We start from the raw sequence: 13,310 nt of genomic DNA, 5'->3' as shown, positions 1-13,310 counted from the left end.
AACACTCACATTTTGAAACAAAAAATAACAAAAGGAAGTGGTTGCTCTGTTGAGAAAGACACCAGACATACTAAAGAGAGTACCCACCTATACAGGCCATTTTGCTCAGGTCAAGTTCATAACCATCGAAGCAGTCACAGGTGTAGCCTTCCCGCACACGGACGCAACGGCCATTTTCACATCCGTTCAGGATGCCACATTCCTCCGCTTGGAGTCCCTCAAAGCTGTCATAGCGCTCTGAAAGGACAGGGGCAAAAATAAAAACTATATATAGTTTATGCTGCTATTGTTGAAAGAAATGCATTCTCTTATTTGATACATTTTGCAGAGGAAGTATAGTTGTAGTTTACTTTCTAGCAAATCCTGATATCCCATAAATCCTACAAACTGCTCAGGTGTTTGAGTTCTGAGTTCTGACTCCCTGTATCACTACATATATTATACTGTTGCTCTAACCCATGAAAATATTATCTGTTTGTTATCCTTGTCTGAGAATGGTGCATATACCCACCAGCAAAGGACTCCGCAGGTTGCGGCTGTTGCACCCGTGGTGGCGGGTTGGGGACACGGACAGGTGGCTGCCGAACGCTGTAATCATTGTCGTTGAAGAGAGGAACACTTTCAGGAATGCCATAATTGTCCCAGTATAGAGGAACAAAAGGCTCCGCAGGATCCTCCGGCCCCTCAGGATCGTAATCGTATCCTTGTCGCTCTCGCAAACTGTCTCGTCCTCTTTGAGGCAGGTTGCACATTATCGCATAGTCATCTGAATACAACAGCAGACAGAGCAGAGGTGTATTTTAGATATCGATAACAGTTATGTGTTATTAAATGTGAATAAAGACAGGAAATACTCATCAGAGTATTTGCTGTCGTGTGTGTATCTTGATTCTCACTGGAGTCTTTCCTGGGACAGAAGGCACATTGTTCACTCCAGGCCATGCCGTAGAGGCAGCAACACTCAGTGTATGTAGTTCTGTGGCCCTGGAGCGGGTCCGAACATATGTTGCCCCCCTCTAGATGCCGCCAGCAAATATCCATGTGCACATCGTGTTCAGGCTCTGGAGTTTCTGGCGCACATAATTAGAAAAAACATAAAATTACAATTGTCAAACAAACTGTACATTAAAGCCGCATACATCCACCTCTAATGACTAGATTGAATTTGCTGCTGTTAATCAATTAATACGATTGGTAATATGGTCCCTATTGCTTTGGATTGTCAATATAAAAAGGACCAGATATGATAAATGTGCCACACCTTCTGTGTTGTTGAGGCTAATGCAGCGCCTCCGAGTGCTGTCCAGCACTAGTGGAGGACTGCAGAAACAACTGAAGGACCCAGCTGTGTTCATACATGCGCCATCCTCACAGGCGTTTCCAAATTCACACTCGTCATAATCTGAGAGCACATATGCAAAGACAGGCTGAGTTTAAATTATTAAGACAAACATTTGTTATTATACTCCACTCAGGTGGATTTTCTGGTTAATAATAACAACAAATTACAATGAGATAGATTATTTCTTACCCACACACTCAAGCCGAATGTTGTCGTAGTAGAATCCAGAGCGGCAGTAGCAGGTATAGGTGGAAAAGAAGTTTGAACACTTTCCATTCTTACAAATGTCTGATCCAAACATTTCACATTCATTTGCATCTGAAGGAAGAGAGAGATTTCCACCTTGGCATTACTTTAGTAGTGAGAAAGAAACTAAAAACACAGAAAAAACATTGGACACACAACAATTTCCATAATTAGCCAGGTATGCAGGCAGGTATCCCATTAGGCCATGGCTAGCTGTAGAGACCCATAAATGATGGATGGACTGATGGATTATGTCTGTCTATCGGGCTTTAAAGATTGCTGCAGGAAATAAAACTGGAGCTGATGTTGCACTTTTCTGTGCCAATGGAAGTTTAGTATGAAGGGAAGCTGTAAAACCTCATGGATATCAATAAAACAAGTTAGTATTTATAAGAGAGAGGATACCTATGAAAGGACGCTGATCTCCCAGACTTTGTGCAGAGGAAAGAGTCGAGGGTAACAATCCCTGGCCGTGGGGACACAACTGGTTATAATCATCTAGAAATAAGAAATGGCTTCATGAGTGAAATCCAAAAAGAATAAAAAGATGGTCATAAACTGTCAATATAGATAATTTGCTCCCTGTTGTACCTTTTCCAGGGACAGGACAGGCATGGATCTCGCAGTTGTCTCCCCAGCCTGCTCCTACTGTGCAGCAGCACTCCTGCTTGGTGGTGTTACGAGACAAAACGTTGTCGCAGAAGTTGGCGTCGTTCAAGTTATAGTAACACTCTTTCCTCTCCTCAGCTGAGGGAATGATTGGAGGGACTCGAGCTGCAGGTTTCTCTGAACCATCAGCTGTTGATGAACAAATAAAACAATTCTTTAGGCTAGGAAGGTCAGAGGTTAACTTCAGAACATCACCTGTGGAGGTGGCAGGAATTTGTTGGCTGAATGCTCGCTGAACAGCTTGAATTTAATTTTGTGTGTCATTTTATAAAATGACAGTATATCATACAGACCAGTAGCACATCATTACACATTAATAGCATGAAATGGACCTCATGCCTCCAGTTGGAAGTGCATTATCCTCGCCTGCCACTGCTGAGCCTGCTCATTTGTCCAAAGGCATTGGCTCAGGCATTTCACCCTTAAGCTACCAGATTAGCCAAATGGAAACACTGGCATGTGAGTCAACACACTATTCATTCTCACATGATTGATTAACACACGTCAAAAGCAAACAGAGGAATGTGGCAAAAAAGTACACAAAGGCATAGCTGGGGTTTAGTGCCCAGGCAGAAGAAAAAACATCCCCGCTGAGGGTGCGCCGCTCAATAGTGTAAATACACCCAATTCATGTCCACTACGCCTATCAATCGAGAGATGGGATAGTGTTTCCATGACTCTGAAGGTTCCTTCTGTCATTATGAAATTACAATAAATTGCATATCCATAACCTTTTCACTTGAGATAATTTCAGGATGGAAGAGAACAATGTGTCCTTAGAGTTAATTGCCAACAGCTACACCTTATCCTTGTTTGTCTTGGTGGGGAAATGGGTTTATAGTAACTTTGGTCTTCTGGCTCAACTGGAGGAGTTACTTCATCACTTAGAGGAGGGATACGGCTAATATAATTTTTTTGTAGGCAGCTCACCCGACCATAACACTAGCCTACAAAACACAAACCTGGAAACAGTGAGGTCAACAGATACTCTAGGAGATGTTACATTTATGTCCCCTCCACCACCCTAGTTGTTTGGATAATGAGAGACAGCTCATTAAATCAGGGAAAACTCCGTCTCCCAGTGATGGGATGGAGAATTAAGTCCAGTGAGTCGCTGTGAGTGCTAGTCCTGCTCTATTACCCAGGGAGAGGCACTGGCTGGTGTTGGGATCAAATTCCTCATTGTCGTTGGGGCAGATGCACAGGAAGCTGCCGTCGACGTTCTCACACAGCGCTTCCCTGCACAGCGCCAAGCTCATCTCGCACTCATTCACGTCTGAGGGAGACAGAGGAGCGCGTGGTCAGTAAAGGATCAGACACGTACGCACAGACACGTTCAATAAAGGCTGAGGCCAGGTCGGGCGAAATAACACGATCCTTGTCACTCACCAACGCATCTGCTCATATCTCCAGGGGCGTTGGTGTAGCCTCGGTCACACTGGCAGCGGAAGGAACCGTCTGTGTTCTCGCAGAAGCCGTGGCTCCCGCAGATGGTTTCATTGACACACTCATAAATATCTGCAAGGCCGGAGAACACAAAAAGGTGAGCACAATATTAATATTTACAGTGTCAGTCTGCGCAGTACACTTTCAAACTGCCTCTGTAAACATGGTACTGCTTTTCCAAAATAAACACAACTACCACTGGGACCTCACAGTAACAACAGAAATCACTGCCATCATAACATGTCAGACACAGTGTACAGATTAGACCATTTATTAAAAAGGTTTTCAAACTCTGTCAATTAATGGGGGGAGAAATTCTCTGCATCAACACAAGCTTTTTGAAAGCAGAAAGCTGCAAGTTATTTTTTGTTTTGTTTTGTTTTGTTTTTTAGTTGTGTTAATGAAGTGCGAATTGACGCTTGGGTCACTGGGATGCTGGCAACATGTAAGAGATGGAGGAGTTTACAGCACACAGCCAGCATTCTGCATTCACCCACACATTAAAAGCAGTTGCAGAGAGACGGTTCAGATTTGTTATGAAGAGGTTTTTGACAGCGTTCTGGCAGGAGCTGCTTTCCATTGTGGCTGATGAAATGGTGTAAACCCATTGTAATCCGTATGACATCAGCAGTAGATGAAAATGGGACTATGAAATGATTCAGACCAGTCTGGAAGACTTGAGTTTAGTCCAAAAACTGTATTTTGTAACCAAATCTGGCAAGTGACAGCCTATAGTAGTCAGTAGTTTGCACTGCAATGAATCATAAAGTCTTAATGAAACCGCCAGAGAAATGCTGATATATGTCAGAGTATGTGGACAGCTATGGACGTGGTATTGAGGCCGTCAGCACTGGACCATGTAACGGCACTGCTGATTCCTTACCACTCACTGTTTAAAGGACAAATTTGTTAACAGTTTCTAGTTCTAGTTCTACTAGCAAGTCTTGGCGCCTTGAGTACAGCTCAGAAACAGAAGAAAGATACAATTGAAGGGCAAGTCAGACAGTAATTGCTCAAAAAACAATCAGAGAGTAGAATGAGCACACTTAAGTCTTTTGAATTTGTCCTCAGTCAGTCAGTTGGACACGTCCCCGTTCACTGTTAACTGTATGTGAGAAACTACATCTTGTTCCTGTTGGTTAAGTTAGGAACAGTGTAAACTGATTTATTGTCTATTATTTGCATGACTTATAAAAAGGCTGTATGCACTAAAAAAAGGACCAGAGAATGCTCAGTGCCTGTCTCCCCCACCCCCCACCACCCCCAACACAGACAACTGCTTTCTCAGGCTTGCTAGGGGAGCAGCCCTTTGTTAGTGTTCCTGTCCTGACTAGGCTACTTCTCTAACATGCCTCTGGGGTCAGAGACACTGGCTCCCACAAGCTATTAAAACTGTAGAGACAAAATTGTCTTTGTTATTTGCACAACCTTTCCCAGGAAATGCTTAAAAGGAACAGAATTGCTAGAATAGACTCGTGGGTTCAAATGACTGCAAGATGATAGAGGGAGGATAGATGGACACATGCTGCAAAGCGCCTACACATCACATTTGCATTTTGCAGCTGAAGACTGAGATGCCAAACAAATAAAGAAATAGTGTTTTAGGTTTTTGGAGAAATTTGTGAGAAGAATATTCCCATAGCACAATCGAGAGTATTCGATATCTGTGTTAGAGGAACTTTTTCTCAACTGTGAAGTGAAGTTGGAAATGTTGGAATGACAACGGCCGATGGCTGGGAGGTCTGGGAGGATGGCATTGAACGCCCTCCACTGATATATGAATAATCATTGTCTGCAGGCAGCTTTTCATTCAAGTGTAACATGGAACAAATTTGTTGCAAGCCATCTGTTGTGATGAGATGCAATCAAAATAGTGGGAGGAATGAGAGCCTGGAAACCAAAACAATTTTAATGACCTTTTATTTTTCTATGTATCTGACTCTGGTAATGTTTGAGTGGCAGCATTACTTGACCAGCCATTTAGATTTGTCATCTGAGTAAAGTCAGATTGCTAAATGCAGTTGTAATGGTTTGTGGGAAAAAATGAATCATCCAAAATGAGATAAGTCCATCATCAAGAGTCTCACACCAGCAGAACATGGGATTGCTTTTCCATGTATTAATCTGTTGCGTCAAGACACATGCAGCGCTGTAATTTGCCTGAAGGGAAGAACTGAGGCAGAGAAATGGGTGAGGAGTTCAGCTCAGAAAGGAGAATCAGAGGTTAAGGCCTGATCCAAGTCCAATGTGCAACTATTCTAATGGTCAGACCCACGACGACCTACTTCCCTGATCCTGTGAAGCAGGTTGATCCAAGTGTGGGTTTCTGTGCTAGGTGTTTATCTGGAGCACACGGTGGCACGAAACAACAATATATGCATCAGTGACTGCTGGCTCACCCTCCACAGCCCACACGTTCTCCCATATTCCCTGGGCAAACACTTGTTTAATTGGACCCATATGCAGAGGTCAATTCACACACGACAGGGTAAGGATGTTTGTGTGCTATATCTGACATCACATCTACATCCCAGTTTGGTTTTCACAATCCCAGTGAATGAAGTGAAACATCACCAGCACAACAGCATGAGCAAACACACACACACACACACATGGTAAAGTCTTCAGATTTCTATACATTTACAGGGGTGGGGAGTTGGGAAGAGAGTGACCGCATTCAATTTCCGCCCTTAGGCAAGCCTTACAGTATTAAAGACACGGCATAGCATGAGGGCATGCATTTGTGAGCGTGATAGCGAGTTATAGCTAAAAACATCACAACGATCTGGGAATCTACGCGCACACACACACACACACACACACACACACACAAGTGTCCTGTATACAGCATCATGGCAGAGCTAAATGCAGCACTCATAACACAGCTGTGGCTGACGCACTGTTGCAGTAAAAAAAAAAAAAAAAGAAGTGTTTTTCCCTTTTGTATCATGGCCCCTAAATCTAAATGAGTGGCCGCGAGCAGAGCCAAAGACAACCGCTGCCCCTTCGAAGGAGTGGAAAGAGTAAAAATAAAACAACGCCCCTTACAGAAACTGCAAATTACAACGTCTGGCCTCTTCTTAAATATTTGATGATTTTTATGAGCAGACAAAAATGCCCCAGAGTAATTGAGCTCCCTCCCTGCACTTTTATTGGGGTGACGGCAGCATCTCCCCTAACTTCCCATCGTGAGGTGAAACAAGCCACTATTGTCTTTAGTGTTAGGCTCCTGACGGTAAGAGGGTTTCTCAAACTGGTGCTGTGAGTCAACGCTGAGCTGTATGAGTGTTTGTTGTGGGGTCTGGTGAAAACACTGCTGGCGTCACAACATAGCAACAGGAGGAAGGTGGTCAGACGTGGTCATGACTGGGAACCTTGACAGATAAGTAACTAGGAGAGATTTGGCACCATATGGGACAATGTAGTCCCACCTAAAAAGTTCCATTCTGCTGCAGCAGAAACGCATTTGAACCTATATGAGATGCTTAACTGTGTTTTTACTCTGACACCAAAGGAGTGGAGGTGAGCAGCTGGTTTCAATCCGCCCTTATCACACTACAGGCCTTTGCACTCTTCAACTGGTGCCAGACAGACAACATCATAAAGTGCACTGAGGAGGCAGTCACACACAGCCAGGCTCAGGGTGATGGAAGGGGCACAGAACTGATCAGCGCTGCAGCAGCATATTCTCCACTGATCTCCATCTGTTGATAGTCCAGTAAAAACCCAGGGTCATGAGAACAGTGAAGCTGCACTGCACATGAGTGCATCCCTACAACCGTTACAGTCTTTGGTTCTCTTTCTCTAACACAAAACACACACACAAGCGAGGATGCAACAATCCACAGTTAACCGCAAGCACACACACGATCGCATACACACACAATCACCCACAGTTTCCATCTGCAGTCCAAGACATCATTCCAATCTGATGCGCTCAGACTGCTTTCCCATCTTTGCCTGTCACTATCTGGTCATGTTTTGGATCCTGAATGAATATGAGGAAATTATTTGGCCTTTTGTTTTTGTTTCTCACAGTCCTCATAAACCCTACATGTTGTTTTATGGAGCTACAAAGACAAGCAATGCTGCACTACAAAAAAATTGAGTGATAAACCCAAATTGTCGTGCCACGAACCACATTAATGCCAAGTCCAAGGTGTCTACTCCTGCTGGTAAACACATCACGAAGGCCGTCCAGCTGTTATTGTCCAGCTGAGGGTCCAGACGTAATAAAAATTAAAATGCTCCCAGACATCAAGGTGACTGGGTTCCTTGAATGAGGATACAAAGAGGTAAAGGACCATGTACCGTAAGCCAATCGGACGGTGCTTCCCCCTCTCAAAAGGTGAATAGCGATTATCAGGTTCCACTTTGTGTCTGCCAGAGACGCTCCACTAGCTCTGTTGTCAGGAGGATGAGACTATTATTGGCTGTTGGCCTAACATACAGTCTCCAATGACTGTGCACTCCTCTTTCTAAAGTGCCTCAATTTCAGGGGCCACTTCTCATCACCTCATGGCATCTTGCGCGAGAGGACCTTGAATACCTGATAGCTTTTTATTCACACCGGCCGCTTTGTGTTTGTATGCCAGACAGATATCATTATCAGTGTACCGAGGGAGAGTCTTCAAGAGAATGTGGAGTGGCGAGTTGATTACACAGCCCAAACTACAGCCCAAATGGCAAATGGATTAAATCAGGGGACGTATATGCTAAAATAGATAGGGTAAATCTTTTTTTGTCAGTCTGAACACAAGCTCAACATGTGCCTGCTGGGCAGCCCATGTAACGTCTGTATAATTCTGGTGTGTTAAAACGCAGAGAGAGGGACACGCAGATGCTAGTTGGTAACAGACGGACTGAGGCACAAACACAACCACATGTGCAATTATAGTACACACTAACATGTATGCGTGCATCCCTGCACACACACTCATATTCCTTCCACTGTTCCTCTGCTTCCCGTGTAATGGCTGTGCAGCAGGAGTCAGCCAGGAGGCCTGTGGTGGAGCTGTCCTCAGTAAACGCAGCAGGCAACAGGAGTGGCCAAGAACAATATTATCACAGCAACCAAAGAACTTGTGAAGGGAGCAAGAGGGAGACGTTCCAGAGGGAGAAACACCTCCTGCTTACAATGGGGTCATTCATACCTCCCTCAGGGGTGAAGGAGCTCAGGGTCTAGCCACGTAATCCCAGCACCCCTCAGTCCTGAGAACAGGGAGGAAAAGCACCTCCAAGACAGGCTTGGACACTTGGACTAAAGCCTCACCCGTATGGCTATAGATAATCAATCACAGCCAACTGTTCTATACTGTGTAAGCCTCCATGTGGTGTGACGATAAATGCTAACATGTTGGTTTGCTTGGAGAGTAGAGAGGTCTGGGCGCTGTTTGGGGTCAGTAATAACGTATGACATACACAACAGGACATCGCAAGCAAAAACGCAGTCCGCCTTACCTTCACAGTCAGCTGTGTCAACGTTAAACTTGAAACCGGCCTCACACAAGCACAAGAACGAGCCGTTAGTGTTGAGACACTGGCCCCGGATGCACACGTTGTCTTTACTGCATTCATCCACATCTACGGCAGAGAGAAGGCAAAAGACAAATTAAGAGAGATAATTGCCGAAAGACTGAGCCAAGATTTGTTATTTATTGACTGTCTGTAAATAACCCTATACATCCTCTGTCTTCATTATGTCCACAGGGAAACTCCACACTTTTTCATAAGTATCACAAAAAGAAAATGTAATCAGGCGCTTGTCTGAACACTAGATGCATTGACCATTTGGAGCACTTAATGGTATACTGGCAAACAGGAAACAAGGAAGGAAAAAATCTTCCTCAGCTCCACAGGCCGAGAACCTTTCCCTCCAACATTAATAATGAATGCATGCTGCTTGATTAGCTGTGGATAATTGTAGCATTACAACATAAAACACAGTCTTCCCTTTTAATTAGATGAAAAAAATATGAATGAAAACAAAAACAATACGTCAGACTAAATGTTAAAACATAAATATGTATGATCAGATAGTTTAAAAGTTAATTCAAGGACTTCAGAGTCTTCGGTGCCTCAGTACAACCTGTTGATCTGGACAAAATGTTAATGTGTTTTCAGTCTGCCATCAGTCTTTGATTACATTTGTACTGTTTTTTGCTGAAACCTCGGTCAGGTCAAGCCAGGCATCATTTTCACTAAACCCATCTTTCATTCAAATAAACTCACATACTCATTCACCTCCCCTTGCAGGCTCATGTCAGAGAGGTCTGGCTTTTATTGTGTCAGCACTGTACACAATGGCTGACTGGAAGAAAATATATGACAGCTGCTGATTTATAGGATAATTATAGCCCAGTGTTTATTGTGGTGGGCACCAAAAGTACCTGATGGAGACTGGGCAGTTTGCTTTAAGTCTGTGGATGGTATCTAACGTGCTTTATGGCCAGAGTCTCAGTGGAAGAAATTTCCTGTGCAAGGACTAATCCAGATCCTCTGTCAACCTCATCCACTGCAGGATCATTTAGATTCTGCTTCATATCATGATAACATAGACAAGCTCCAGTCTTCTTAGCTTTACCCCTTGTTTGCAAATAACACTACTCTAAATATAACATCCGAGCCAAAGTCATTTCATGTATTTTGACAGCAATTGCGCCAGTTTGCTGAAAAGAAAGTGGTTCCTTAACTGATCAGCAGGCTACATTTTTTCCTCATTACTATGACCAGTGGGTCACTGGGTGCGACTGGAACAACATCAAACCATGTCTGAGCTGAGAGCGAGTGAACTGCGAAAGTTGATGAGGCCAGGGCCAATTACACAGAAATACTGGCCTTAGCACCCACGCCAGGGTTACCAGGCCTGGACTCAGCACCCAGGACGGTATGATGAGGACACTGTCAGTCAGGCTGCATGCACTGAACAAAACACTAAAATTTGGACTCTGCCTCACCCAATTACACAACGCCCATTAAACCATCTGAAAAAATATTTCTCATTTCAATCACTGTACCTTGGCAGCCAGTCCTTCCATCGATGGTGGTATATCCATCAGGACAAATGCATGAGTAGGAGCCCTCTGTGTTCAGACAGTGTCCTTCTCCACAGATCCCCACAGTGCTTAAACACTCATTGACATCTATGCCATACATTCAAAAAATACACACACATATGAAGGAAACCACGAGAAACGCCTAACCACTAACAGTATATTTTATGTGTAAGATGATCCACAGTGTATGTGTGTGTGTGTGTGTGTATGTGCATATACCTCTGCAGGATATTCCATCAACCAGCTCCAGACCAGTGGAGCAGGCACAACTATAGGAACCAATAGTGTTGGTACACTGGCCTCTCAGACACAGACTGGTGTCCACACATTCATCCACATCTGTACTGACACATAAACAGACGTCATCAGTATAATACATTCACAACAGCTGTAAACCACCGGGTCTTACTTCAAATTTGGTCAAGTTTTGTCATTTGGGTGAAGAGTTTCCAGACCACAGTGAACATGTTAGAAAAGTCATGCATCATCAGCAAGTAATGACTACAGTGGGTCGTACTGTGCTGGAACAGATGACTGTGAAAATGATTGCATGAAGATCATAAATTTTAATGACCACAGTGAACCACCCACTGTACTGTACCTTCACATGAGAGCCCATTGGGTGCCATGGTGAAGCCTGGGTCACAGGACATGCAGAAGAAGGAGCCCTCTGTGTTGGTGCAAACACCCATGGGGCACACACCTGGGGTCTGGCACTCATCGATGTCTTGAGAGACATAAGAAAAGGTTAGCTACAGGTTATCATCTTAAGCAATAGGCCCTCTATAGAGCCCTTTTTCTGACTTTGCCTTATCGGTTAAAAATTATTAATGGCTGAGTGTGCATCAGCCTAACATACAGTAAATAAAGTCCTCTTTATGAGATTGCACTGACAGTGTTTTATTAAAAAGAGTGGAAAGATAAGTATGCAAGACAGTCATGGAATCCAAAACAGCAAGCTATCACAGGTGGCGTATAATTACTGTATCTACAAACATTCACTGGCTCACAGTTATGCGATCACCTCGAGCCGGTACAGATTGGATTTCTAATAGAAAAGAGTGTAGGCCATTGTCAAGTGATTGAGAAGGCTCAGCCTTTTGGAAGAGCAAGTTCAACAGGGCAAGAGTGATGCCGTACATGCTGAGCAGGGGAGTGGTTTACTCCATTACAAAATTAAGCCCTTAATATTTTCCATGGCATCAGAGGCATCCATTAAAATCCTATCAGAGGCCGCCTTGGACTTGGGCATGTTTTGTAAAACTTTTTCCCAGCACAAAGGCACATATTAGTGGGGGATCTTTCTCTCAGGCTAGATCCACACTTTCATTCAAAAACACATCACAGTATATATGACGAGCTGAGGGTATGTTTCAATCCATTTAAATAATCATTGCTTTTCTGCTTCCCATGAAGTCATGACAGATATAACCTCCCTGGATTCGTCCAAGAAGCCATTTCACTGCATTGATCTCATAAATCATGTCATGACAAATTACTGAGTACTGTAAAGATTGTCTGTAATCACATTGGGGGACTAATGCAGCTCTCTTTTACTGTGGTCTACTGTAATTTTGTGTAACCATAACGAGAGCTTTAACTCTTCCATGCAGGTTGGTTAATATAGAGGTAGCTTCACCTTCACAGCTGTGACCATCCTCGGTCAGCTGCAGGCCGACTCCACAGCTCCTGCAGGTGTAAGCTCCTGGGGTGTTCAAACACAGCTGGCCCGGGCACACGTTAGTTACCAAGCACTCATCCACATCTGGACACACATACATGGACACAGAGCAAAGATTACCATCTCTGGGTTCAAATAAATAAAGCCTGCCAGTTGTAATCAGTTAGATTGGTAATCACTGGAACAAGGAATTACAATGTCGACACCTCTATCTGTTTAGCTGAGCTATCTGCAGGACGTTCGCCTGACATCATCTTGTTCTATTTGTGGACTAATGTCTCATTGTGTTGAGCAAAGATTAAATGAGTGGTGCCAGAGGCACAGGGGTCTGTGATCCAGCTATGATGTGATGTCTGGAAGCAGTATTTTGGGATTCTGAGTTCAAATGAAAGTGTTTTTTGTCCAAGCTGTCACACCTGATGCTGTTTGCATACAACTTGAACCAGGTGTGAGGTGACACATTCAACCTTAAACACAACTTTGCTGGGTAATAACAGCAGCACGGTCTGCTGTTTGAATAGAAGAGGAAGTGACACTCACACCTGTGATCAAACATAACAAAGAACATTCCTATGCAAACATATCCAAAAACCCTCACCATCACACTGTTGTCCATCCTCGGAGACTCTAAAACCCGGCTGACAGATCACACATGTAAAGGAACCCTCTGTGTTTGTACATGTTCCCAAGGGGCATGTAGCAGGCAGCGCACACTCATCAATATCTGGTGTGAAACAACACAAACTATTAGACATTCACCGCAGGACAGAGGTTTCTCCAGTTGAACGGAATTGAGGTTCCGTCAGCCTGAATTTAAGACATGCAGTGTTTTCATGTGTCCATTCAGAAGAGCAGTGTTGAATAAACCAAC

General features: G+C 43.9%; 1 protein-coding gene across 1 annotated transcript in view; it reads right to left on the bottom strand.

Moving 5' to 3' along the window:
• Window positions 1–13,310, bottom strand: part of LOC113158333 (latent-transforming growth factor beta-binding protein 2) — a 68,678-nt gene that overhangs the window by 3,239 nt on the left and 52,129 nt on the right. The window contains exons 25-39 of the mRNA XM_026354163.1: window positions 13,038–13,163; window positions 12,398–12,523; window positions 11,360–11,485; window positions 10,978–11,097; window positions 10,720–10,845; window positions 9,164–9,286; window positions 3,647–3,775; window positions 3,399–3,533; window positions 2,180–2,386; window positions 1,994–2,086; window positions 1,532–1,660; window positions 1,262–1,402; window positions 897–1,070; window positions 512–766; window positions 88–237 (exon numbers count right to left, since the gene is read on the bottom strand). Coding sequence (XP_026209948.1) covers window positions 88–237; window positions 512–766; window positions 897–1,070; window positions 1,262–1,402; window positions 1,532–1,660; window positions 1,994–2,086; window positions 2,180–2,386; window positions 3,399–3,533; window positions 3,647–3,775; window positions 9,164–9,286; window positions 10,720–10,845; window positions 10,978–11,097; window positions 11,360–11,485; window positions 12,398–12,523; window positions 13,038–13,163 — 2,160 coding nt within the window. The remainder of the gene's footprint in view (window positions 1–87; window positions 238–511; window positions 767–896; window positions 1,071–1,261; window positions 1,403–1,531; window positions 1,661–1,993; window positions 2,087–2,179; window positions 2,387–3,398; window positions 3,534–3,646; window positions 3,776–9,163; window positions 9,287–10,719; window positions 10,846–10,977; window positions 11,098–11,359; window positions 11,486–12,397; window positions 12,524–13,037; window positions 13,164–13,310) is intronic.

This window comes from Anabas testudineus, chromosome 12 (assembly GCF_900324465.2).
Source record: "Anabas testudineus chromosome 12, fAnaTes1.2, whole genome shotgun sequence".
Taxonomy (NCBI): domain Eukaryota; kingdom Metazoa; phylum Chordata; class Actinopteri; order Anabantiformes; family Anabantidae; genus Anabas; species Anabas testudineus.
This window is presented reverse-complemented; position numbering and strand designations above follow the sequence as displayed.